Consider the following 27,160-nt stretch of genomic DNA (forward strand, 5'->3'; position numbering starts at 1 on the left):
TTGAGAAAGTAGAGTATTCAACTCTAAACGCTTTTGAGATAATAGCTGTTTATTGAGGAGAGATGGGTTCCCAATGTGACTTCTGTGATGTGCTTCTAATTCTCAGGTAAATAGTAGAATTTTCTGCCATTGCTTTCTATTTCTGGAAGAAGCCATGGAGATAAGGCGGCTGCGTAGGACCGCCTTATGTGCTACCCAAAGTGCGGCTGGAGATACTGTATATCAGGAGTAGAATTAGATTGAAAATATTCTTGAATAGAAGTAACCACCTCTTGGCGAGAGTTAATATCAGTGAGCATAGAGTCATTAAGTCTCCAAGAGTAGGGGGTAGGTGCCAACCCTATAAACGTGATAGATAAGGCTATTATATTGTGATCTGACCAGGGACTCAAGTGAATGCAAGCTTTCCTAGAATTAGCTAGTAAAATGGGGGTACAGTAAATCTAATCTAATCTAGCATAAGAGTCGAGTGGGTGAGAATAGAATGAATAATCCCTGGCTCCCAAATTATGTGCCCTCCAGGCATCCACCAACTGGAGGGCATCCAGTTTTTTAGTAAGGGATTTTGGGAAAGCTTGGGAAGATTGCGAGGGGGAGCTACGGTCCAAAAGCAGGTTTGCTACCAGGTTAAAATCACCACCCACCAATAGATGGGGGGATAAAAACCTATCCAGAACATTAAAAATTGAGAAAAAAAAAGAAGCTTGTGCCGAATTAGGTGCATAGATATTAGCAATCGTAAGTTCACGACCCGAAAGGGTGCCTTTAAGAATAATAAACCTACTGTCCGGATCACGGTACACATGTTGAACCTCAAAAGGGAATGAATTATGCAAAAAAATGGCTACACCTCTGCTTTTAGAGGAATGTAAAGTGTAATAGCCCTGCCTATAGGATTTATGAAAATATGTCGGGTGTTTTGCTGCTGCAAAGTGGGTCTCCTGTAGTAAAATAATTTTAGCCCCTAATCGCTTGTATTGAAGAAAGGTTGTTTTGCGCTTATTTGGTGAATTGAAACCCTGGACATTATGCGAAATACATTGAATAACCATGGCAAACGGAAATAATACCTATCAGCATAAAAGTACATTTTGACAGGACATCTCTGAGAACTATTTGGTTAGACTTTAGAATCAGCAGATCCACAACAAACAGAGCAATAATCTGTAGTGACAATTGAAGGAGCATCCAGACCCCAGCGTGGGCGCCAGGACATCCACAAATCATCACAAAACCAATATCATGTACTAAAGCTTTGTAAAAAAAAAAGATAGAAAGCAATAGAGGTAAAGCTTTAAGAGCTTCTAAAATAAAAGGTTAACTAGAAAACATGGATCAGGTGGGCCATGTGTCATACCTGAAAAAACAGAAAAATCAAACATCAAAGGGCCAATCAGGCCCAAACCCTGACGCTGTGAAACATGGAAACCAGAGCTGCCACTCATCAATCGGGCGGTGACATCTCCGGCAATGCCAAGCGCCAGGGTGGGGTCACGTGTCCAAGAGTCTTAAGACCATTAACATACGGGCGGTGTAATATAGGTCCAAAGACCTTAGTTAAACTTTAACACATCCAGATATAAATACCAAAAACGCAACATAATATGCAGGGATATAGAGACATCTCAGCAGTAACAATGAAAACCATCCAAAGGATGTATGAGATACAAACGGGCAAAATCCATTTAAACGGTTCATCCTGGTTCTTGTCTGACTCTCCTCCGTTCCCTTCTCGGAGATGGAGTGCGCCATATTGGAGATACCCAAGGAGTGGAAGGAGGGCATCGAGGGGAAGGAGGAGCAACCAAGCCCAATTTGGCCAGAATATCCTGGCCCTCAGGAAGAGATGTAGCTGTATATGCGCTGCCATTGTGGGGGACTATGCACTTAAAGGGGAAGCCCCATTTATAGCGGATACGAGCTGAAAAAAGGGTGGACGTAATTTCCTTCATTTTTCTACGTCTCTCCAACGTAGCCGGAGAGACATCTGGGAATATTGGCAAAATGGAGCCTTCAAAGGTGATTGTTGGGGTATTGCGGGCAGCCCTGAGTATATTTTCTTTAATCAGGAATTCCTTCATACAAAGGACAATGTCTTGAGGAGGTTTATCGATAGAAGGTTTTGGACGCAGGGCTCTGTGAATGCGGTCACAAGCAAAGGAACCAGTGTCATGGTCTGGGAGGAGTGATTGGAATAGCTTGGTCATGGCTTTTGGAAGCTCATTCACAGACTCCGGGACTCCTCTGACTCGCAAATTATTCCTGCGGTTACGATTATCAAGATCTTCAACTTGTGCCTGCAATTGTGCAAAGGCTGTCTGTAAATGTTCATGATCCCTGGAAAGCTCACCATAAGCCCGGCTGAGTTCATCATGTTTGGTTTCCAAGCGGTCAGTTCTGGAACCCAATGCTGCTATTTCCTGGGATAGAACATTCGTGCTCTTGTGGAGTTCTGATTGGAATTTAGCAGCTAGCTTAGTGTACATAGTTTCCAGGCAAAATTCCAAGTCCCCCTTTGTAAGTTGCTGTGCACATTCATTGTCCTGAGTTAATGGATGAACTACGATATCCTGCGTGGGACCGGATGGAGATGCTCGTTCCGTATTCTCTTGAGACATGTTGCTTATCTCGTGCGTTTTAAGTAGGTATGTTGTAAGGGACTTCTGAGCTTGTCCCTTTTTTTTTCTTGGTGGATGGCATAAAGGAAGTCCCTTGGGGGTGATCAGCTAAAAATTAGATGGCCAAGGAAAATAACCCCAGGAGACCTATAACGCCCTAAGCAGGTACAAGAGAGTAGTTACATGGATGCGGTCAGGCACATCGGCAGGATCATTATATTGTAAAAATGATAATTAAACCGTAGAAATGCAGAGTTTGACATAGGCTGCAAGAGGCTCCCCTGACTAGGCCAGGGATCCAATTCCCACCCCAGGAGGCCCTTGGGCCCAGCAGGGGTCATATTCACAGGGGGAGGAGCACGCGGACCAGAGAATGGGAGCCACGGACCACCAAAAGTTGGAGGGGGACCAGATGACCAGTACTCGCCCTCCCTATACTGCTTGAACTCACTGTGATCCATGCGCAACTCGGATTTTACCATTACCTTCCATCACTACAAGAAAATGGCCACCACGCGTCTACTGCGCATGCGCGATTTACCCGCGATAACGCGGCGATAGCATAGAGTGCAGGCGTGCCAATTATTATTTAATGGATCTGTTGTTACATACACACTCCCTTTGATAACGTGTATTACACACGAAACGCGTCAGAGAGTGCCCTCTATTGGACTGCATTGTTACTACACTGCATGGCTTGCAGTGTCTTTCCTTGTATGCTTATTACCACCAATATTAGAGTTACTGCACTATCAGAAGCTTTGTCTGGGGCTCTGTTTACTCCATGTGAGCCCCATTCTTTGAAGGTCTGCCTGATTCCTACCTACTTGATATCTGATGTTTGGGATGAATACCCCCTCTGGTGGCTGAAGTTGGCATCACGGGAGACCTCTGATGTATTCCAGACCTACAACACCTGGTGGCTGAGGCATAGATGACTACTATCCATCCCAGTGATTCACATCCAGAGTACCAGGAGTAGGTCTTATATACTCCATGCGCAAGCATTTCATCTATCTGGTTAGTGTAAATCTATACTCTTCTCCACCATCACAGGAGTCACGGAATCTCCACCCTGCTCTGCATTAATTGTTTCTGAACTTTTATTTGACATCTATTGAATCAATTTTAATTTAATTTAATTTTTTTGATACATCTGAGAGTGTCACAGATTTACTAGCGCTGCATTTCATTATACATCTATTATTATTGCTTGGTCTTGAGGTGACCTTTTATGCCAGCAGCTAGCGTGTTTCCCATTCACTCATTTATTTGTATTATTTCTTATACCCAGCGCTTGATTCCATATATTTTGTATTCCCCCACAGCAAGCTGCTTGCTATGGGGGCACTCGTGTATGCTCACTCTTGAGCCAGCACTGTGTGTCCATGGACACATACAGTGCAGCTTGGCCCCACCCCCTCTCTGACTCCTGGTGCTGTTTCTCTGTCCAAAGAGGAGAGAGAGAGCCGCCGAGAGAGATGCTGCTTTTAAACACATCACTGGACGGAGATCAGGCTCAGGTAAGTATTTAGGAGGGGCTGAGAGGGAGCTGCACGCAGAAGGTTTTTTACCTTAACGCATTGAATGTATGAGCTATGGTTCATATATATGCGAATTCGGATGCATTTTGAACTGCACTGCTTCACATGGCATGTGAACCAAAAGGCTTTTCTATGGAGCCCATTCACATATGTGCGGGTCGGCCGCACAGCGATTTGAAAAAGAATCCTGTGCGATTTTCAGTTTGGTTCAGGTGCATTTTACAATCTCACACACTTTACCAATTCAATTTGGAATCGCACCTAAATTGCTGAACAAAATCGCACCAGACCAGGCTTTTAAATTGCACTGAAAACTGGCCTGCACATATGTGATCCCAGTCTTAAGGTAAAAAATGTTCTGTCTTTAGAACCACTTTAAATTAAATACAGAGATCTTTATACATAAATAGAAAGGATAATGGCAATTTAACATTGCATGTTTAGTATCATTTTAAGAATGATCAGTTTAGGCGAGCTGGCATAAAGACAATAGTAAACAATAACTTAAAATATACTAATGGTCTGATGACATTTACAAACAAACAATTAAAGATTACAGAAAATGTACAACGCCTCCATATATTTGACATGGTGTCCTCCTAAGCAAGGAATTTATCTTCCTATCCACAATGGACTATTTGTCAGTGCTGACACTTTAACAACACTGAAGTCCTGCACCGTTTGTCTCAACAACTGCTGACAAAAATTTGAAATCCTTGCAGATTTGTTTCTTATTTTTGGAAGAATACTGTGAAAGGAAAAAGGTAACTGATGCAATAAAAATATTTTGTGAATATTAGTTGTTTTGTATTTTCCTACAGCGTTTTGGTGGGTAAATACTTTGGCAAAAATTAACAATTATGGAATTTATTAAAAAACAGAAAAACAGTACCTGATAGTTTCTGAGATAAAATTCTTTCATTCCAGGCTGCAATTTTTTATACGGGACCCAAAACTCCTGAAGTGTTGAACTTGCATCTCCTGAAGATACTTCGGAGAAATGGAATGTAGCACAAGCTGAACCGTCCCTGTGATATGATGACAAATGTCCTACTGATAAATATAATAAACTGTATTCTTAGATACTGCATGTCAAATTCTTTATTCAGTGGCCCCCAAGTTTTTACAAGAGAAAACCGCAAAGTAATGAAACATCAAATGCTTGTGATACATATCAACATACATCACCAAATGTATCATCATGCACCATCAAATGCCTTGCGGGCTTTAACTCATCAAACCAGGTGAAATATAATAAAACCAATTGAAACTATTCAATTGTAAGGAAAATAATTAGAGATGAGCGAAGTATTCAAAAATTCGATTCGACTGATTCGGCGAATTCGTGGAAAAATTTTGATTCGAGTCGAATATATTCGCTGCGAATTTAACTTATAAAAGGGTGTTTCTAGGCTTCAGAGAGACTTTATATTAGTGCAGAACACTGTACCTTTAATTTAAATGCCCTTGGAATCTGCTGGGGAAGAGAAATAATACTGACAGTCAGTATGACATGCAGATGAGTGCCGTCGATCTTAGAATCACCGCACACTTCACTCATTTGGGCAGTCACGGGGCCAAAACCAGAGTGTGGAGCCACAGTGTGGCGGTGGAGGCAGCAGCAATGGGAGGCCATACAGCACCCTATGACAAAAATGGAAACCACCAGCAGTGTGAGGAGACCTGAAAGTGGCACATGGCAGAGTGTGGTGATGGAGACAGCAGCAATGGGAGGCCGTACAGGGACCCATGACACACTCTGGACCTGGCAGCAGCATGAGGAGGCGGTACAGGGGCGCATGACAGATTACGAGCCTGGCAGCAGCAACTTGGACAGGAGGACGTTCAGCTTCTGCACCGTCGGGTGCGTGCTCGCAAACTGTTGTCTCTTGGAAACGGATTCCAAGAAAGACTGCTGACAGAATCCGTGAAGAGGAGTAGCAGGAGAAGGAGCATCTGAACGAGCGGAATATGCCAACAAGCGACAACAGGGGCCCATGACAGATTACGGGCCTGGCAGCAGCATGAGGAGTCGGTACGGGGGCCCATGGCAGATTAGGGGCCTGGCAGCAGCTATGGGAGGCCCGTAATCTGCCAGCACCCTATGACAAAAAATGGAACCCACCAGCAGTGTGAGGAGACCTGAAAGTGGCACATGGCAGAGTGTGGCGATGGAGACAGCAGCAATGGGAGGCCGTACAGGGACCCATGAGAGACTCTGGACCTGGCAGCAGCATGAGGAGGCGGTATAGGGGCCCATGGCAGATTAGGGGCCTGGCAGCAGCTATGGGAGGCCCGTAATCTGCCAGCACCCTATGACAAAAAATGGAACCCACCAGCAGTGTGAGGAGACCTGAAAGTGGCACATGGCAGAGTGTGGCGATGGAGACAGCAGCAATGGGAGGCCGTACAGGGACCCATGAGAGACTCTGGACTTGGCAGCAGCATGAGGAGGCGGTATAGGGGCCCATGGCAGATTAGGGGCCTGGCAGCAGCTATGGGAGGCCCGTAATCTGCCAGCACCCTATGACAAAAAATGGAACACACCAGCAGTGTGAGGAGACCTGAAAGTGGCACATGTTTGGGGCATGATTCATGGCGGATTTAGTCAGTTGTGTCAGGAACTGGTGGTTTGAAATCCAGACTAATCCACGCCTGATTCATTTTCACAAACGTGAGTCTCTCCACACTTTGGGTGGACAGTCGTGTCCTCCGCGGAGTTGCAATACCTCCTGCCGCACTAAACACGCGCTCCGATGCCACGCTACTGGCCGGGCATGACAGCCTTTCAAGGGCAAATTCAGCTAGTTGGGGCCAAAGGTCAAGTTTCGTTGCCCAGTAGTCAAGGGGATTGTCTACCTCGGTTGGCAGGGTGCTGTCCAAGTAGGCCTAAGCCTGTTGTTTGAGGTCCTGCTCCAGGTCCACCTGATGCTGCTGCTGCTGCTGCGGCTGGTTAGTAGTTTCCTCACTGCGCTGGTGAAGAAAGCTACTCATCATCGACTGCAGACTGAGGCAGCTGCTGCTGGTGGAGCTGCCACTGCTCCTACCACCCCACCCCTCCCCTGCTGCCATGGCAGCGGAACGCGAGCGCACAGGGCCCACAGTGTCTGAGGATGGACGTTGGCGCAGACAGGCAGAGACCAGCTGACTACATAGGTGGTTTTTATAGTACGTTATTTTGGCCTCCCTCTCAGCAGGTGTGAAAAAGGCCACCATTTTTGAACGGTAGCGAGGGTCCAACAAGGTGGACAGCCAAAAGTCATCCCTCTGTCTGATGGTTATTATTCGGCTGTCGGTACGCAAGCAAGCGAGCATGCTATGGGCCATTTGTGCCAAGGAATGCGAGGGACTCCCTGCCTCCATCTCCACAGCATACTGCCACGGTGCGTCTGGGTCCTCTGTCTCCTCTTCCTCCTCCTCTACCAGATGCTCCTGCTCCTCCACTCCTGTCCGCTGAGTGGAAAAACCACCCATTTCACTCAATAATTCCTGAGCACCAATGTCCTCCTCTACCTCCTCCTCTTCTTCCTGTCCTGCCCCCACAGGGGTCATGTGGCGTTGAGATCTGTGCGCCACGTCTACCGCACCCTGACCAGCCATTGTTAACAGCATTTGTTCCAGGACGTGCAACAGAGGAATGACGTCGTTCATCCCATAGTCCTGCCGACTCACGAAAAGCGTGGCCTCCTCAAAGGGCCTGAGCAAGCGCAGGTGTCACGCATGAGCTGCCAATGGCTGACATCTAAGTTACACAGGGAGTACCTTTATCCGCTTTTAACATCAGGAAATCTGTGATGGCCTTTTGCTGTTCGTAAAGGCGGTCTAACATATGTAGGGTTGAATTCCACCTTGTTGCAACGTCACAGCATGAGGAGTCGGTACGGGGGCCCATGGCAGATTACGGGCCTGGCAGCAGCTATGGGAGGCCCGTAATCTGCCAGCACCCTATGTCAAAAAATTCAACACACCAGCAGTGTGTGAGGAGACCTGAAAGTGGCACATGGCAGAGTGTGGCGATGGAGACAGCAGCAATGGGAGGCCGTACAGGGACCCATGAGAGACTCTGGACCTGGCAGCAGCATGAGGAGGCGGTATAGGGGCCCATGGCAGATTAGGGGCCTGGCAGCAGCTATAGGAGGCCCGTAATCTGCCAGCACCCTATGTCAAAAAATTGAACACACCAGCAGTGTGAGGAGACCTGAAAGTGGCACATGGCATGAGACACTGTGGACCTGGCAGCAGCATGAGGAGGCGGTACAGGGGCCCATGGCAGATTAGGGGCCTGGCAGCAGCTATAGGAGGCCCGTAATCTGCCAGCACCCTATGTCAAAAAATTGAACACACCAGCAGTGTGAGGAGACCTGAAAGTGGCTCATGGCATGAGACACTGTGGACCTGGCAGCAGCATAAGGAGGCGGTACAGGGGCCCATGGCAGATTAGGGGCCTGGCAGCAGCTATAGGAGGCCCGTAATCTGCCAGCACCCTATGACAAAAAATGGAACACACCAGCAGTGTGAGGAGACCTGAAAGTGGCACATGGCAGAGTGTGGCGATGGAGACAGCAGCAATGGGAGGCCGTACAGGGACCCATGAGAGACTCTGGACCTGGCAGCAGCATGAGGAGGCGGTATAGGGGCCCATGGCAGATTAGGGGCCTGGCAGCAGCTATAGGAGGCCCGTAATCTGCCAGCACCCTATGTCAAAAAATTGAACACACCAGCAGTGTGAGGAGACCTGAAAGTGGCACATGGCATGAGACACTGTGGACCTGGCAGCAGCATGAGGAGGCGGTACAGGGGCCCATGGCAGATTAGGGGCCTGGCAGCAGCTATAGGAGGCCCGTAATCTGCCAGCACCCTATGACAAAAAATGGAACACACCAGCAGTGTGAGGAAACCTGAAAGTGGCACATGGCAGAGTGTGGCGATGGAGACAGCAGCAATGGGAGGCCGTACAGGGACCCATGAGAGACTCTGGACCTGGCAGCAGCATGAGGAGGTGGTATAGGGGCCCATGGCAGATTAGGGGCCTGGCAGCAGCTATGGGAGGCCCGTAATCTGCCAGCACCCTATGACAAAAAATGGAACACACCAGCAGTGTGAGGAGACCTGAAAGTGGCACATGGCATGAGACACTGTGGACCTGGCAGCAGCATGAGGAGGCGGTACAGGGGCCCATGGCAGATTAGGGGCCTGGCAGCAGCTATAGGAGGCCCGTAATCTGCCAGCACCCTATGTCAAAAAATTGAACACACCAGCAGTGTGAGACCTGAAAGTGGCACATGGCATGAGACACTGTGGACCTGGCAGCAGCATGAGGAGGCGGTACAGGGGCCCATGGCAGATTAGGGGCCTGGCAGCAGCTATAGGAGGCCCGTAATCTGCCAGCACCCTATGACAAAAAATGGAACACACCAGCAGTGTGAGGAGACCTGAAAGTGGCACATGGCAGAGTGTGGCGATGGAGACAGCAGCAATGGGAGGCCGTACAGGGACCCATGAGAGACTCTGGACCTGGCAGCAGCATGATGAGGCGGTACAGGGGCCCATGGCAGATTAGGGGCCTGGCAGCAGCTATGGGAGGCCCGTAATCTGCCAGCACCCTATGACAAAAAATGGAACACACCAGCAGTGTGAGGAGACCTGAAAGTGGCACATGGCAGAGTGTGGCGATGGAGACAGCAGCAATGGGAGGCCGTACAGGGACCCATGAGAGACTCTGGACCTGGCAGCAGCATGAGGAGGCGGTACAGGGGCCCATGGCAGACTAGGGGCCTGGCAGCAGCTATGGGAGGCCCGTAATCTGCCAGCACCCTATGACAAAAAATTGAACACACCAGCAGTGTGAGGAGACCTGAAAGTGGCACATGGCAGGGGCATGATTCATGGCGGATTTAGTCAGTTGTGTCAGGAACTGGTGGTTTGAAATCCAGACTAATCCACGCCTGATTCATTTTCACAAACGTGAGTCTCTCCACACTTTGGGTGGACAGTCGTGTCCTCCGCGGAGTTACAATACCTCCTGCCGCACTAAACATGCGCTCCGATGCCACGCTACTGGCCGGGCATGACAGCCTTTCAAGGGCAAATTCAGCTAGTTGGGGCCAAAGGTCAAGTTTCGTTGCCCAGTAGTCAAAGGGGATTGTCTACCTCGGTTGGCAGGGTGCTGTCCAAGTAGGCCCAAGCCTGTTGTTTGAGGTCCTGCTCCAGGTCCACCTGATGCTGCTGCGGCTGGTTAGTAGTTTCCTCACTGCGCTGGTGAAGAAAGCTACTCATCATCGACTGCAGACTGAGTCAGCCGCTGCTGGTGGAGCTGCCACTGCTCCTACCACCCCACCCCTCCTTTGCTGCCATGGCAGCGGAACGCGAGCGCACAGGGCCCACAGTGTCTGAGGATGGACGTTGGCGCACAAAGGCAGAGACCAACTGACTACATAGGTGGTTTTTATAGTACGTTATTTTGGCCTCCCTCTCAGCAGGTGTGAAAAAGGCCACCATTTTTGAACGGTAGCGAGGGTCCAACAAGGTGGACAGCCAAAAGTCATCCCTCTGTCTGATGGTTCTTATTCGGCTGTCGCTACGCAAGCAACCGAGCATGCTATGGGCCATTTGTGCCAAGGAATGCGAGGGACTCCCTGACTCCATCTCCACAGCATACTGCCACGGTGCGTCTGGGTCCTCTGTCTCCTCCTCCTCTACCAGATGCTCCTGCTCCTCCACTCCTGTCCGCTGAGTGGAAAAACCACCCATTTCACTCAATAATTCCTGAGCACAAATGTCCTCCTCTACCTCCTCCTCTTTTTCCTGTCCTGCCCCCACAGGGGTCATGTGGCGTTGAGATCTGTGCGCCACGTCTACCGCACCCTGACCAGCCATTGTTAACAGCATTTGTTCCAGGACGTGCAACAGAGGAATGACGTCGTTCATCCCATAGTCCTGCCGACTCACGAATAGCGTGGCCTCCTCAAAGGGCCTGAGCAAGCGGCAGGTGTCACGCATAAGCTGCCAATGGCTGACATCAAAGTTACACAGGGGAGTACCTTTATCCGCTTGTAACATCATGAAATCGGTGATGGCCTTTCGCTGTTCGTAAAGGCGGTCTACCATGTGTAGGGTTGAATTCCACCTTGTTGCAACGTCGCAGATCAGGCGATGCTGTGGAATTCCGTTCTGCCGCTGCAGCTCAAGGAGGGTGTGCTTTGCGGTGTAGGAATGGCTGAAATGCATGCAAGGTTTACGTGACATTTTAAGGATGTCTTGCAGTGGGATGGTGCATTTTAGGAACCGCTTGACAACCAGATTGAACACGTGAGCCATGCATGGCGCATGGCACAACCTTCCTTGACGCAGAGCAGACACCATGTTCTTTCCGTTGTCGGTCAACATGGTTCCAATTTTCAGTTTGCACGGAGACAGCCATCTGTCGATTTCTCTGTTCATTACACTGAGAAGTTCCTCCCCTGTGTGACTACGTTCGCCTGGACCTGGCAGCAGCATGAGGAGGCGGTACAGGGGCCCATGGCAGATTAGGGGCCTGGCAGCAGCTATAGGAGGCCCGTAATCTGCCAGCACCCTATGTCAAAAAATTGAACACACCAGCAGTGTGAGACCTGAAAGTGGCACATGGCATGAGACACTGTGGACCTGGCAGCAGCATGAGGAGGCGGTACAGGGGCCCATGGCAGATTAGGGGCCTGGCAGCAGCTATAGGAGGCCCGTAATCTGCCAGCACCCTATGACAAAAAATGGAACACACCAGCAGTGTGAGGAGACCTGAAAGTGGCACATGGCAGAGTGTGGCGATGGAGACAGCAGCAATGGGAGGCCGTACAGGGACCCATGAGAGACTCTGGACCTGGCAGCAGCATGATGAGGCGGTACAGGGGCCCATGGCAGATTAGGGGCCTGGCAGCAGCTATGGGAGGCCCGTAATCTGCCAGCACCCTATGACAAAAAATGGAACACACCAGCAGTGTGAGGAGACCTGAAAGTGGCACATGGCAGAGTGTGGCGATGGAGACAGCAGCAATGGGAGGCCGTACAGGGACCCATGAGAGACTCTGGACCTGGCAGCAGCATGAGGAGGCGGTACAGGGGCCCATGGCAGACTAGGGGCCTGGCAGCAGCTATGGGAGGCCCGTAATCTGCCAGCACCCTATGACAAAAAATTGAACACACCAGCAGTGTGAGGAGACCTGAAAGTGGCACATGGCAGGGGCATGATTCATGGCGGATTTAGTCAGTTGTGTCAGGAACTGGTGGTTTGAAATCCAGACTAATCCACGCCTGATTCATTTTCACAAACGTGAGTCTCTCCACACTTTGGGTGGACAGTCGTGTCCTCCGCGGAGTTACAATACCTCCTGCCGCACTAAACATGCGCTCCGATGCCACGCTACTGGCCGGGCATGACAGCCTTTCAAGGGCAAATTCAGCTAGTTGGGGCCAAAGGTCAAGTTTCGTTGCCCAGTAGTCAAAGGGGATTGTCTACCTCGGTTGGCAGGGTGCTGTCCAAGTAGGCCCAAGCCTGTTGTTTGAGGTCCTGCTCCAGGTCCACCTGATGCTGCTGCGGCTGGTTAGTAGTTTCCTCACTGCGCTGGTGAAGAAAGCTACTCATCATCGACTGCAGACTGAGTCAGCCGCTGCTGGTGGAGCTGCCACTGCTCCTACCACCCCACCCCTCCTTTGCTGCCATGGCAGCGGAACGCGAGCGCACAGGGCCCACAGTGTCTGAGGATGGACGTTGGCGCACAAAGGCAGAGACCAACTGACTACATAGGTGGTTTTTATAGTACGTTATTTTGGCCTCCCTCTCAGCAGGTGTGAAAAAGGCCACCATTTTTGAACGGTAGCGAGGGTCCAACAAGGTGGACAGCCAAAAGTCATCCCTCTGTCTGATGGTTCTTATTCGGCTGTCGCTACGCAAGCAACCGAGCATGCTATGGGCCATTTGTGCCAAGGAATGCGAGGGACTCCCTGACTCCATCTCCACAGCATACTGCCACGGTGCGTCTGGGTCCTCTGTCTCCTCCTCCTCTACCAGATGCTCCTGCTCCTCCACTCCTGTCCGCTGAGTGGAAAAACCACCCATTTCACTCAATAATTCCTGAGCACAAATGTCCTCCTCTACCTCCTCCTCTTTTTCCTGTCCTGCCCCCACAGGGGTCATGTGGCGTTGAGATCTGTGCGCCACGTCTACCGCACCCTGACCAGCCATTGTTAACAGCATTTGTTCCAGGACGTGCAACAGAGGAATGACGTCGTTCATCCCATAGTCCTGCCGACTCACGAATAGCGTGGCCTCCTCAAAGGGCCTGAGCAAGCGGCAGGTGTCACGCATAAGCTGCCAATGGCTGACATCAAAGTTACACAGGGGAGTACCTTTATCCGCTTGTAACATCATGAAATCGGTGATGGCCTTTCGCTGTTCGTAAAGGCGGTCTACCATGTGTAGGGTTGAATTCCACCTTGTTGCAACGTCGCAGATCAGGCGATGCTGTGGAATTCCGTTCTGCCGCTGCAGCTCAAGGAGGGTGTGCTTTGCGGTGTAGGAATGGCTGAAATGCATGCAAGGTTTACGTGACATTTTAAGGATGTCTTGCAGTGGGATGGTGCATTTTAGGAACCGCTTGACAACCAGATTGAACACGTGAGCCATGCATGGCGCATGGCACAACCTTCCTTGACGCAGAGCAGACACCATGTTCTTTCCGTTGTCGGTCAACATGGTTCCAATTTTCAGTTTGCACGGAGACAGCCATCTGTCGATTTCTCTGTTCATTACACTGAGAAGTTCCTCCCCTGTGTGACTACGTTCGCCTGGACCTGGCAGCAGCATGAGGAGGCGGTATAGGGGCCCATGGCAGATTAGGGGCCTGGCAGCAGCTATGGGAGGCCCGTAATCTGCCAGCACCCTATGTCAAAAAATTGAACACACCAGCAGTGTGTGAGGAGACCTGAAAGTGGCACATGGCAGATTCTGGCGATGGAGACAGCAGCAATGGTAGGCCGTACAGGGACCCATGAGAGACTCTGGACTTCGCAGCAGCATGAGGAGGCGGTATAGGGGCCCATGGCAGATTAGGGGCCTGGCAGCAGCTATGGGAGGCCCGTAATCTGCCAGCACCCTATGTCAAAAAAATTGAACACACCAGCAGTGTGTGAGGAGACCTGAAAGTGGCACATGGCAGAGTGTGGCGATGGAGACAGCAGCAATGGGAGGCCGTACAGGGACCCATGAGACACTCTGGACCTGGCAGCAGCATGAGGAGGCGCTATAGGGGCCCATGGCAGATTAGGGGCCTGGCAGCAGCTATGGGAGGCCCGTAATCTGCCAGCACCCTATGACAAAAAATGGAACACACCAGCAGTGTGAGGAGACCTGAAAGTGGCACATGGCATGAGACACTGTGGACCTGGCAGCAGCATGAGGAGGCGGTACAGGGGCCCATGGCAGATTAGGGGCCTGGCAGCAGCTATGGGAGGCCCCTAATCTGCCAGCACCCTATGACAAAAAATGGAACACACCAGCAGTGTGTGAGGAGACCTGAAAGTGGCACATGGCAGAGTGTGGCGATGGAGACAGCAGCAATGGGAGGGCGTACAGGGACCCATGAGACACTCTGGACCTGGCAGCAGCATGAGGAGGCGCTATAGGGGCCCATGGCAGATTAGGGGCCTGGCAGCAGCTATGGGAGGCCCGTAATCAGCCAGCACCCTATGTCAAAAAATGGAACACACCAGCAGTGTGTGAGGAGACCTGAAAGTGGCACATGGCAGAGTGTGGCGATGGAGACAGCAGCAATGGGAGGCCGTACAGGGACCCATGAGAGACTCTGGACTTCGCAGCAGCATGAGGAGGCGGTATAGGGGCCCATGGCAGATTAGGGGCCTGGCAGCAGCTATGGGAGGCCCGTAATCTGCCAGCACCCTATGTCAAAAAAATTGAACACACCAGCAGTGTGTGAGGAGACCTGAAAGTGGCACATGGCAGAGTGTGGCGATGGAGACAGCAGCAATGGGAGGCCGTACAGGTACCCATGAGAGACTCTGGACTTCGCAGCAGCATGAGGAGGCGGTATAGGGGCCCATGGCAGATTAGGGGCCTGGCAGCAGCTATGGGAGGCCCGTAATCTGCCAGCACCCTATGACAAAAAATGGAACACACCAGCAGTGTGAGGAGACCTGAAAGTGGCACATGGCAGAGTGTGGCGATGGAGACAGCAGCAATGGGAGGCCGTACAGGGACCCATGAGACACTCTGGACCTGGCAGCAGCATGAGGAGGCGCTATAGGGGCCCATGGCAGATTAGGGGCCTGGCAGCAGCTATGGGAGGCCCGTAATCTGCCAGCACCCTATGTCAAAAAAATTGAACACACCAGCAGTGTGTGAGGAGACCTGAAAGTGGCACATGGCAGAGTGTGGTGATGGAGACAGCAGCAATGGGAGGCCGTACAGGGACCCATGAGACACTCTGGACCTGGCAGCAGCATGAGGAGGCGCTATAGGGGCCCATGGCAGATTAGGGGCCTGGCAGCAGCTATGGGAGGCCCGTAATCTGCCAGCACCCTATGACAAAAAATGGAACACACCAGCAGTGTGAGGAGACCTGAAAGTGGCACATGGCATGAGACACTGTGGACCTGGCAGCAGCATGAGGAGGCGGTACAGGGGCCCATGGCAGATTAGGGGCCTGGCAGCAGCTATGGGAGGCCCCTAATCTGCCAGCACCCTATGACAAAAAATGGAACACACCAGCAGTGTGTGAGGAGACCTGAAAGTGGCACATGGCAGAGTGTGGCGATGGAGACAGCAGCAATGGGAGGGCGTACAGGGACCCATGAGACACTCTGGACCTGGCAGCAGCATGAGGAGGCGCTATAGGGGCCCATGGCAGATTAGGGGCCTGGCAGCAGCTATGGGAGGCCCGTAATCTGCCAGCACCGTATGTCAAAAAATGGAACACACCAGCAGTGTGTGAGGAGACCTGAAAGTGGCACATGGCAGAGTGTGGCGATGGAGACAGCAGCAATGGGAGGCCGTACAGGGACCCATGAGAGACTCTGGACTTCGCAGCAGCATGAGGAGGCGGTATAGGGGCCCATGGCAGATTAGGGGCCTGGCAGCAGCTATGGGAGGCCCGTAATCTGCCAGCACCCTATGACAAAAAATGGAACACACCAGCAGTGTGAGGAGACCTGAAAGTGGCACATGGCAGAGTGTGGCGATGGAGACAGCAGCAATGGGAGGCCGTACAGGGACCCATGAGACACTCTGGACCTGGCAGCAGCATGAGGAGGCGCTATAGGGGCCCATGGCAGATTAGGGGCCTGGCAGCAGCTATGGGAGGCCCGTAATCTGCCAGCACCCTATGTCAAAAAATGGAACACACCAGCAGTGTGTGAGGAGACCTGAAAGTGGCACATGGCAGAGTGTGGCGATGGAGACAGCAGCAATGGGAGGCCGTACAGGGACCCATGAGAGACTCTGGACTTCGCAGCAGCATGAGGAGGCGGTATAGGGGCCCATGGCAGATTAGGGGCCTGGCAGCAGCTATGGGAGGCCCGTAATCTGCCAGCACCCTATGACAAAAAATGGAACACACCAGCAGTGTGAGGAGACCTGAAAGTGGCACATGGCATGAGACACTGTGGACCTGGCAGCAGCATGAGGAGGCGGTACAGGGGCCCATGGCAGATTAGGGGCCTGGCAGCAGCTATGGGAGGCCCGTAATCTGCCAGCACCCTATGACAAAAAATGGAACACACCAGCAGTGTGTGAGGAGACCTGAAAGTGGCACATGGCAGAGTGTGGCGATGGAGACAACCCACCGACTGTTTTGCTCGCTGCCAAGCTGCCACCCTCTTCTCCTGATGATGCGGAAGCAATAGCCTGATGACGACGAGGCTGCTAAGTGCGATCAGCCTCATCATCATCAATTAGGGTCTCCGCCTCACTACTAGCCCCCTTGGCTGCGTGTGGGTCAGGAGACAGACCTGTCTCTAGACCGGCTACCGAGCCACTCTCCTCGCCACTACTTCTTCGCCTGGCTGCTGAAGAGGCGGATGTCTCCCCCCGTTCCTGACCGCCCTCTGTTAGCTCTTCCTCACTGTACTGGATGACACCGGGAGCACTGGCCTCTGGCTGCGAATAGTGCTGCCTCGACCCCTTCCTCTGCTGCCACGTCTGCTTGCTCCTAAAACATTGCCTCCTCTGCCACTCCTCTGCATGTTGTCTGACATACTCTTTAATTCAACGATTCTGTGTCCCTGAGTAACAATTCTGTGTCTGTCCCTGAGTAACAATTCTGTGTCCCTGAGTAACGTTTCTGTGGCCCTAAGTAACAGTTCTGTGACCCTCAGTAACAATTCTGTGTCCCTCAGTAACAATTCTGTGTCCCTCAGTAACAATTCTGTGTCCCTCAGTAACAATTCTGTGTCTGTCCCTCAGCAACAATTCTGTGTCCCTGAGTAACAATTCTGTGTCCCTCAGGAACAATTCTGTGTCCCTCAGTAACAATTCTGTGTCCCTCAGTAACAATTCTGTGTCCCTCAGTAACAATTCTGTGTCTCTCAGTAACAATTCTGTGTCCCTCAGTAACAATTCTGTGTCTGTCCCTGAGTAAGAATTCTGTGTCTGTCCCTGAGTAACAATTCTGTGTCCCTAAGTAACGTTTCTGTTGCCCTAAGTAACGTTTCTGTTGCCCTAAGTAACGTTTCTGTGGCCCTAAGTAACGTTTCTGTGGCCCTCAGTAACAATTCAGTGGCCCTCAGTAACAATTCTGTGGCCCTCAGTAACAATTCTGTGTCCCTGAGTAACAATTCTGTGTCCCTGAGTAACAATTCTGTGTCTGTCCCTGAGTAAGAATTCTGTGTCTGTCCCTGATTAACAATTCTGTGTCCCTGAGTAACGTTTCTGTGGCCCTAAGTAACAGTTCTGTGTCCCTCAGTAACAATTCTGTGTCCCTCAGTAACAATTCTGTGTCCATCAGTAACAATTCTGTGTCCCTCAGTAACAATTCTGTGTCTGTCCCTGAGTAACAATTCTGTGTCTGTCCCTGAGTAACAATTCTGTGTCCCTGAGTAACGTTTCTGTGGCCCTAAGTAACAGTTCTGTGGCCCTCAGTAACAATTCTGTGTCCCTCAGTAACAATTCTGTGTCTGTCCCTCAGTAACAATTCTGTGTCTGTCCCTGAGTAACAATTCTGTGTCCCTCAGTAACAATTCTGTGTCCCTCAGTAACAATTCTGTGTCCCTCAGTAACAATTCTGTGTCCCTCAGTAACAATTCTGTGTCCCTGAGTAACAATTCTGTGTCCCTGAGTAACAATTCTGTGTCTGTCCCTGAGTAAGAATTCTGTGTCTGTCCCTGAGTAACAATTCTGTGTCCCTAAGTAACGTTTCTGTTGCCCTAAGTAATGTTTCTGTGGCCCTAAGTAACGTTTCTGTGGCCCTAAGTAACGATTCTGTGGCCCTAAGTAACGATTCTGTGGCCCTCAGTAACAATTCTGTGTCCCTCAGTAACAATTCTGTGTCCCTGAGTAACAATTCTGTGTCTGTCCCTGAGTAACAATTCTGTGTCCCTAAGTAACGTTTCTGTTGCCCTAAGTAACGTTTCTGTGGCCCTAAGTAACGTTTCTGTGGCCCTAAGTAACGATTCTGTGGCCCTCAGTAACAATTCTGTGGCCCTCAGTAACAATTCTGTGGCCCTCAGTAACAATTCTGTGTCTGTCCCTGAGTAAGAATTCTGTGTCTGTCCCTGATTAACAATTCTGTGTCCCTGAGTAACGTTTCTGTGGCCCTAAGTAACAGTTCTGTGTCCCTCAGAATTGTTACTGAGGGACACAGAATTGTTACTGAGGGACAGACACAGAATTGTTACTGAGGGACACAGAATTGTTACTGAGGGACACAGAATTGTTACTCAGGGACAGACACAGAATTGTTACTCAGGGACAGACACAGAATTGTTACTGAGGGACACAGAATTGTTACTGAGGGCCACAGAACTGTTACTTAGGGCCACAGAAACGTTACTCAGGGACACAGAATTGTTACTCAGGGACAGACACAGAATTGTTACTCAGGGACAGACACAGAATTGTTACTGAGGGACACAGAATTGTTACTGAGGGACACAGAATTGTTACTGTGTCCCTCAGTAACAATTCTGTGTCCCTCAGTAACAATTCTGTGTCTGTCCCTGAGTAACAATTCTGTGTCTGTCCCTGAGTAACAATTCTGTGTCCCTGAGTAACGTTTCTGTGGCCCTAAGTAACAGTTCTGTGGCCCTCAGTAACAATTCTGTGTCCCTCAGTAACAATTCTGTGTCTGTCCCTGAGTAACAATTCTGTGTCTGTCCCTGAGTAACAATTCTGTGTCCCTCAGTAACAATTCTGTGTCCCTCAGTAACAATTCTGTGTCCCTCAGTAACAATTCTGTGTCCCTCAGTAACAATTCTGTGTCTGTCCCTCAGTAACAATTCTGTGTCTGTCCCTCAGTAACAATTCTGTGTCTGTCCCTCAGTAAATATTCTGTGGCCCTAAGTAACGTTTCTGTTGCCCTAAGTAATGTTTCTGTGGCCCTAAGTAACGATTCTGTGGCCCTAAGTAACGTTTCTGTGGCCCTAAGTAACGTTTCTGTGGCCCTAAGTAACGTTTCTGTGGCCCTAAGTAACGGTTCTGTGTCCCTCAGTAACAATTCTGTATCCCTCAGTAACAATTCTGTGTCTGTCCCTAAGTAACAATTCTGTGGCCCTAAGTAAAGTTTCTGTGGCCCTAAGTAACGTTTCTGTGTCCCTAAGTAACGATTCTGTGGCCCTAAGTAACGATTCTGTGGCCCTAAGTAACGTTTCTGTAGCCCTAAGTAACGTTTCTGTGGCCCTAAGTAACGGTTCTGTGGCCCTAAGTAACGGTTCTGTGGCCCTCAGTAACAATTCTGTGGCCCTCAGTAACAATTCTGTGTCTGTCCCTAAGTAACAATTCTGTGGCCCTAAGTAACGTTTCTGTGGCCCTAAGTAACGTTTCTGTGGCCCTAAGTAACGATTCTGTGGCCCTAAGTAACGTTTCTGTGGCCCTAAGTAACGTTTCTGTGGCCCTCAGTAACAAATCTGTGTCCCTCAGTAACAATTCTGTGTCTGTCCCTAAGTAACGTTTCTGTGGCCCTAAGTAACGGTTCTGTGGCCCTAAGTAACGGTTCTGTGGCCCTCAGTAACAATTCTGTGTCCCTCAATAACAATTCTGTGTCTGTCCCTAAGTAACAATTCTGTGGCCCTAAGTAACGTTTCTGTGGCCCTAAGTAACGATTCTGTGGCCCTAAGTAACGTTTCTGTGGCCCTAAGTAACGTTTCTGTGGCCCTCAGTAACAATTCTGTGTCCCTCAATAACAATTCTGTGTCTGTCCCTAAGTAACAATTCTGTGGCCCTAAGTAACGTTTCTGTGGCCCTAAGTAACGATTCTGTGGCCCTCAGTAACAAATCTGTGTCCCTCAGTAACAATTCTGTGTCCCTCAGTAACAATTCTGTGTCTGTCCCTAAGTAACAATTCTGTGGCCCTAAGTAACGTTTCTGTGGCCCTCAGTAACAATTCTGTATCCCTCAGTAACAATTCTGTCTGTCCCTGAGTAACAATTCTGTGTCCCTAAGTAACGTTTCTGTGGCCCTAAGTAACGTTTCTGTGGCCCTAAGTAACGATTCTGTGGCCCTAAGTAACGATTCTGTGGCCCTAAGTAACGTTTCTGTGGCCCTTAGTAACAATTCTGTGTCCCTCAATAACAATTCTGTGTCTGTCCCTAAGTAACAATTCTGTGGCCCTAAGTAACGTTTCTGTGGCCCTAAGTAACGTTTCTGTGGCCCTAAGTAACGTTTCTGTGTCCCTCAATAACAATTCTGTGTCTGTCCCTAAGTAACAATTCTGTGGCCCTAAGTAACGATTCTGTGGCCCTCAGTAACAAATCTGTGTCCCTCAGTAACAATTCTGTGTCTGTCCCTAAGTAACAATTATGTGGCCCTAAGTAACGTTTCTGTGGCCCTAAGTAACGTTTCTGTGGCCCTCAGTAACAATTCTGTCTGTCCCTGAGTAACAATTCTGTGTCCCTAAGTAACGTTTCTGTGTCCCTCAATAACAATTCTGTGTCTGTCCCTAAGTAACAATTCTGTGGCCCTAAGTAACGATTCTGTGGCCCTCAGTAACAAATCTGTGTCCCTCAGTAACAATTCTGTGTCTGTCCCTAAGTAACGTTTCTGTGGCCCTAAGTAACGTTTCTGTGGCCCTCAGTAACAAATCTGTGTCCCTCAGTAACAATTCTGTGTCTGTCCCTGAGTAACAATTCTGTGTCCCTGAGTAACAATTCTGTGTCTGTCCCTGAGTAAGAATTCTGTGTCTGTCCCTGAGTAACAATTCTGTGTCCCTAAGTAACGTTTCTGTGGCCCTAAGTAACGTTTCTGTGGCCCTAAGTAACGATTCTGTGGCCCTCAGTAACAATTCTGTGTCCCTCAGTAACAATTCTGTGTCCCCGAGTAACAATTCTGTGTCTGTCCCTGAGTAACAATTCTGTGTCCCTAAGTAACGTTTCTGTTGCCCTAAGTAACGTTTCTGTGGCCCTAAGTAACGTTTCTGTGGCCCTAAGTAACGTTTCTGTGGCCCTAAGTAACGATTCTGTGGCCCTAAGTAACGATTCTGTGGCCCTCAGTAACGATTCTGTGTCCCTCAGTAACAATTCTGTGTCCCTGAGTAACAATTCTGTGTCTGTCCCTGATTAACAATTCTGTGTCCCTGAGTAACGTTTCTGTGGCCCTCAGTAACAGTTCTGTGTCCCTCAGTAACAATTCTGTGTCCCTCAGTAACAATTCTGTGTCCCTCAGTAACAATTCTGTGTCCCTCAGTAACAATTCTGTGTCTGTCCCTGAGTAACAATTCTGTGTCCCTGAGTAACGTTTCTGTGGCCCTAAGTAACAGTTATGTGGCCCTCAGTAACAATTCTGTGTCCCTCAGTAACAATTCTGTGTCTGTCCCTGAGTAACAATTCTGTGTCTGTCCCTGAGTAACAGTTCTGTGTCCCTGAGTAACAATTCTGTGTTCCTCAGTAACAATTCTGTGTCCCTGAGTAACAATTCTGTGTCTGTCCCTGAGTAACAATTCTGTGTCCCTAAGTAACGTTTCTGTTGCCCTAAGTAACGTTTCTGTGGCCCTAAGTAACGTTTCTGTGGCCCTAAGTAACGATTCTGTGGCCCTCAGTAACAATTCTGTGGCCCTCAGTAACAATTCTGTGTCCCTCAGTAACAATTCTGTGTCTGTCCCTGAGTAAGAATTCTGTGTCTGTCCCTGATTAACAATTCTGTGTCCCTGAGTAACGTTTCTGTGGCCCTAAGTAACAGTTCTGTGTCCCTCAGAATTGTTACTGAGGGACACAGAATTGTTACTGAGGGACAGACACAGAATTGTTACTGAGGGACACAGAATTGTTACTGAGGGACACAGAATTGTTACTCAGGGACAGACACAGAATTGTTACTCAGGGACAGACACAGAATTGTTACTGAGGGACACAGAATTGTTACTGAGGGACACAGAATTGTTACTGTGTCCCTCAGTAACAATTCTGTGTCCCTCAGTAACAATTCTGTGTCTGTCCCTGAGTAACAATTCTGTGTCTGTCCCTGAGTAACAATTCTGTGTCCCTGAGTAACGTTTCTGTGGCCCTAAGTAACAGTTCTGTGGCCCTCAGTAACAATTCTGTGTCCCTCAGTAACAATTCTGTGTCTGTCCCTGAGTAACAATTCTGTGTCTGTCCCTGAGTAACAATTCTGTGTCCCTCAGTAACAATTCTGTGTCCCTCAGTAACAATTCTGTGTCCCTCAGTAACAATTCTGTGTCCCTCAGTAACAATTCTGTGTCTGTCCCTCAGTAACAATTCTGTGTCTGTCCCTGAGTAAATATTCTGTGGCCCTAAGTAACGTTTCTGTTGCCCTAAGTAATGTTTCTGTGGCCCTAAGTAACGATTCTGTGGCCCTAAGTAACGTTTCTGTGGCCCTAAGTAACGTTTCTGTGGCCCTAAGTAACGTTTCTGTGGCCCTAAGTAACGGTTCTGTGTCCCTCAGTAACAATTCTGTATCCCTCAGTAACAATTCTGTGTCTGTCCCTAAGTAACAATTCTGTGGCCCTAAGTAACGATTCTGTGGCCCTAAGTAACGTTTCTGTAGCCCTAAGTAACGTTTCTGTGGCCCTAAGTAACGGTTCTGTGTTCTGTAGCCCTAAGTAACGTTTCTGTGGCCCTAAGTAACGGTTCTGTGGCCCTAAGTAACGGTTCTGTGGCCCTCAGTAACAATTCTGTGGCCCTCAGTAACAATTCTGTGTCTGTCCCTAAGTAACAATTCTGTGGCCCTAAGTAACGTTTCTGTGGCCCTAAGTAACGTTTCTGTGGCCCTAAGTAACGATTCTGTGGCCCTAAGTAACGTTTCTGTGGCCCTCAGTAACAAATCTGTGTCCCTCAGTAACAAATCTGTGTCCCTCAGTAACAATTCTGTGTCTGTCCCTAAGTAACGTTTCTGTGGCCCTAAGTAACGGTTCTGTGGCCCTAAGTAACGGTTCTGTGGCCCTCAGTAACAATTCTGTGTCCCTCAATAACAATTCTGTGTCTGTCCCTCAGTAACAATTCTGTGGCCCTAAGTAACGTTTCTGTGGCCCTAAGTAACGATTCTGTGGCCCTAAGTAACGTTTCTGTGGCCCTAAGTAACGTTTCTGTGGCCCTCAGTAACAATTCTGTGTCCCTCAATAACAATTCTGTGTCTGTCCCTAAGTAACAATTCTGTGGCCCTAAGTAACGTTTCTGTGGCCCTAAGTAACGATTCTGTGGCCCTCAGTAACAAATCTGTGTCCCTCAGTAACAATTCTGTGTCTGTCCCTAAGTAACAATTCTGTGGCCCTAAGTAACGTTTCTGTGGCCCTTAGTAACGATTCTGTGGCCCTCAGTAACAATTCTGTATCCCTCAGTAACAATTCTGTCTGTCCCTGAGTAACAATTCTGTGTCCCTAAGTAACGTTTCTGTGTCCCTAAGTAACGTTTCTGTGGCCCTAAGTAACGATTCTGTGGCCCTAAGTAACGATTCTGTGGCCCTAAGTAACGTTTCTGTGGCCCTTAGTAACAATTCTGTGTCCCTCAATAACAATTCTGTGTCTGTCCCTAAGTAACAATTCTGTGGCCCTAAGTAACGTTTCTGTGGCCCTAAGTAACAATTCTGTGGCCCTAAGTAACGATTCTGTGGCCCTCAGTAACAAATCTGTGTCCCTCAGTAACAATTCTGTGTCTGTCCCTAAGTAACAATTCTGTGGCCCTAAGTAACGTTTCTGTGGCCCTAAGTAACGTTTCTGTGGCCCTCAGTAACAATTCTGTCTGTCCCTGAGTAACAATTCTGTGTCCCTAAGTAACGTTTCTGTGTCCCTCAATAACAATTCTGTGTCTGTCCCTAAGTAACAATTCTGTGGCCCTAAGTAACGATTCTGTGGCCCTCAGTAACAAATCTGTGTCCCTCAGTAACAATTCTGTGTCTGTCCCTAAGTAACGTTTCTGTGGCCCTAAGTAACGTTTCTGTGGCCCTCAGTAACAAATCTGTGTCCCTCAGTAACAATTCTGTGTCTGTCCCTGAGTAACAATTCTGTGTCCCTGAGTAACAATTCTGTGTCTGTCCCTGAGTAACAATTCTGTGTCCCTAAGTAACGTTTCTGTGTCCCTAAGTAACGTTTCTGTGGCCCTAAGTAACGATTCTGTGGCCCTCAGTAACAATTCTGTGTCCCTCAGTAACAATTCTGTGTCCCCGAGTAACAATTCTGTGTCTGTCCCTGAGTAACAATTCTGTGTCCCTAAGTAACGTTTCTGTTGCCCTAAGTAACGTTTCTGTGGCCCTAAGTAACGTTTCTGTGGCCCTAAGTAACGTTTCTGTGGCCCTAAGTAACGATTCTGTGGCCCTAAGTAACGATTCTGTGGCCCTCAGTAACGATTCTGTGTCCCTCAGTAACAATTCTGTGTCCCTGAGTAACAATTCTGTGTCTGTCCCTGATTAACAATTCTGTGTCCCTGAGTAACGTTTCTGTGGCCCTCAGTAACAGTTCTGTGTCCCTCAGTAACAATTCTGTGTCCCTCAGTAACAATTCTGTGTCCCTCAGTAACAATTCTGTGTCCCTCAGTAACAATTCTGTGTCTGTCCCTGAGTAACAATTCTGTGTCCCTGAGTAACGTTTCTGTGGCCCTAAGTAACAGTTATGTGGCCCTCAGTAACAATTCTGTGTCCCTCAGTAACAATTCTGTGTCTGTCCCTGAGTAACAATTCTGTGTCTGTCCCTGAGTAACAGTTCTGTGTCCCTGAGTAACAATTCTGTGTCCCTCAGTAACAATTCTGTGTCCCTCAGTAACAATTCTGTGTCCCTCAGTAACAATTCTGTGTCTGTCCCTGAGTAAGAATTCTGTGTCTGTCCCTGAGTAACAATTCTGTTGCCCTAAGTAACGATTCTGTGGCCCTAAGTAACGATTCTGTGGCCCTAAGTAACGTTTCTGTGGCCCTAAGTAACGGTTCTGTGTCCCTCAGTAACAATTCTGTATCCCTCAGTAACAATTCTGTGTCTGTCCCTAAGTAACAATTCTGTGGCCCTAAGTAAAGTTTCTGTGGCCCTAAGTAACGTTTCTGTGTCCCTAAGTAACGATTCTGTGGCCCTAAGTAACGATTCTGTGGCCCTAAGTAACGATTCTGTAGCCCTAAGTAACGTTTCTGTGGCCCTAAGTAACGGTTCTGTGGCCCTAAGTAACAGTTCTGTGGCCCTTAGTAACAATTCTGTGGCCCTCAGTAACAATTCTGTGTCTGTCCCTAAGTAACAATTCTGTGGCCCTAAGTAATGTTTCTGTGGCCCTAAGTAACATTTCTGTGGCCCTAAGTAACGTTTCTGTGGCCCTAAGTAATGATTCTGTGGCCCTAAGTAACGATTCTGTGGCCCTAAGTAACGTTTCTGTGGCCCTCAGTAACAAATCTGTGTCCCTCAGTAACAATTCTGTGTCTGTCCCTAAGTAACGTTTCTGTGGCCCTAAGTAACGGTTCTGTGGCCCTAAGTAACGGTTCTGTGGCCCTAAGTAACGGTTCTGTGGCCCTCAGTAACAATTCTGCGTCCCTCAATAACAATTCTGTGTCTGTCCCTAAGTAACAATTCTGTGGCCCTAAGTAACGTTTCTGTGGCCCTAAGTAACGATTCTGTGGCCCTATGTAACGTTTCTGTGGCCCCAAGTAACGTTTCTGTGGCCCTCAGTAACAATTCTGTGTCCCTCAATAACAATTATGTGTCTGTCCCTAAGTAACAATTCTGTGGCCCTAAGTAACGTTTCTGTGGCCCTAAGTAACGATTCTGTGGCCCTCAGTAACAAATCTGTGTCCCTCAGTAACAATTCTGTGTCTGTCCCTAAGTAACAATTCTGTGGCCCTAAGTAACGTTTCTGTGGCCCTAAGTAACAATTCTGTGGCCCTCAGTAACAATTCTGTGGCCCTCAGTAACAATTCTGTGGCCCTCAGTAACAATTCTGTCTGTCCCTGAGTAACAATTCTGTGTCCCTAAGTAACGTTTCTGTGGCCCTAAGTAACGTTTCTGTGGCCCTAAGTAACGTTTCTGTGGCCCTAAGTAACGATTCTGTGGCCCTAAGTAACGTTTCTGTGGCCCTAAGTAACGTTTCTGTGGCCCTAAGTAACAATTCTGTGTCCCTCAATAACAATTCTGTGTCTGTTTTTAAGTAACGATTCTGTGGCCCTAAGTAACGTTTCTGTGGCCCTAAGTAACGTTTCTGTGTCCCTCAATAACAATTCTGTGTCTGTCCCTAAGTAACAATTCTGTGGCCCTAAGTAACGATTCTGTGGCCCTAAGTAACAAATCTGTGTCCCTCAGTAACAATTCTGTGTCTGTCCCTAAGTAACAATTCTGTGGCCCTAAGTAACGTTTCTGTGGCCCTAAGTAACGGTTCTGTGGCCCT

At 49.0% G+C, this 27,160-nt stretch overlaps 1 protein-coding gene across 1 annotated transcript in view; it reads right to left on the bottom strand.

The window, feature by feature from the left end:
* Positions 1–27,160, bottom strand: part of LOC149462014 (platelet-activating factor acetylhydrolase 2, cytoplasmic-like) — a 94,583-nt gene that overhangs the window by 54,990 nt on the left and 12,433 nt on the right. Inside the window, exon 5 of the mRNA XM_089677573.1 lies at positions 5,055–5,190. Within this exon, the coding sequence (XP_089533699.1) occupies positions 5,055–5,190 (136 nt within the window). The remainder of the gene's footprint in view (positions 1–5,054; positions 5,191–27,160) is intronic.

Source organism: Staurois parvus, unplaced genomic scaffold (genome assembly GCF_062004578.1).
Source record: "Staurois parvus isolate SC_StPar_1 unplaced genomic scaffold, SC_StPar_1.0 ptg000188l, whole genome shotgun sequence".
Lineage (NCBI taxonomy): Eukaryota > Metazoa > Chordata > Amphibia > Anura > Ranidae > Staurois > Staurois parvus.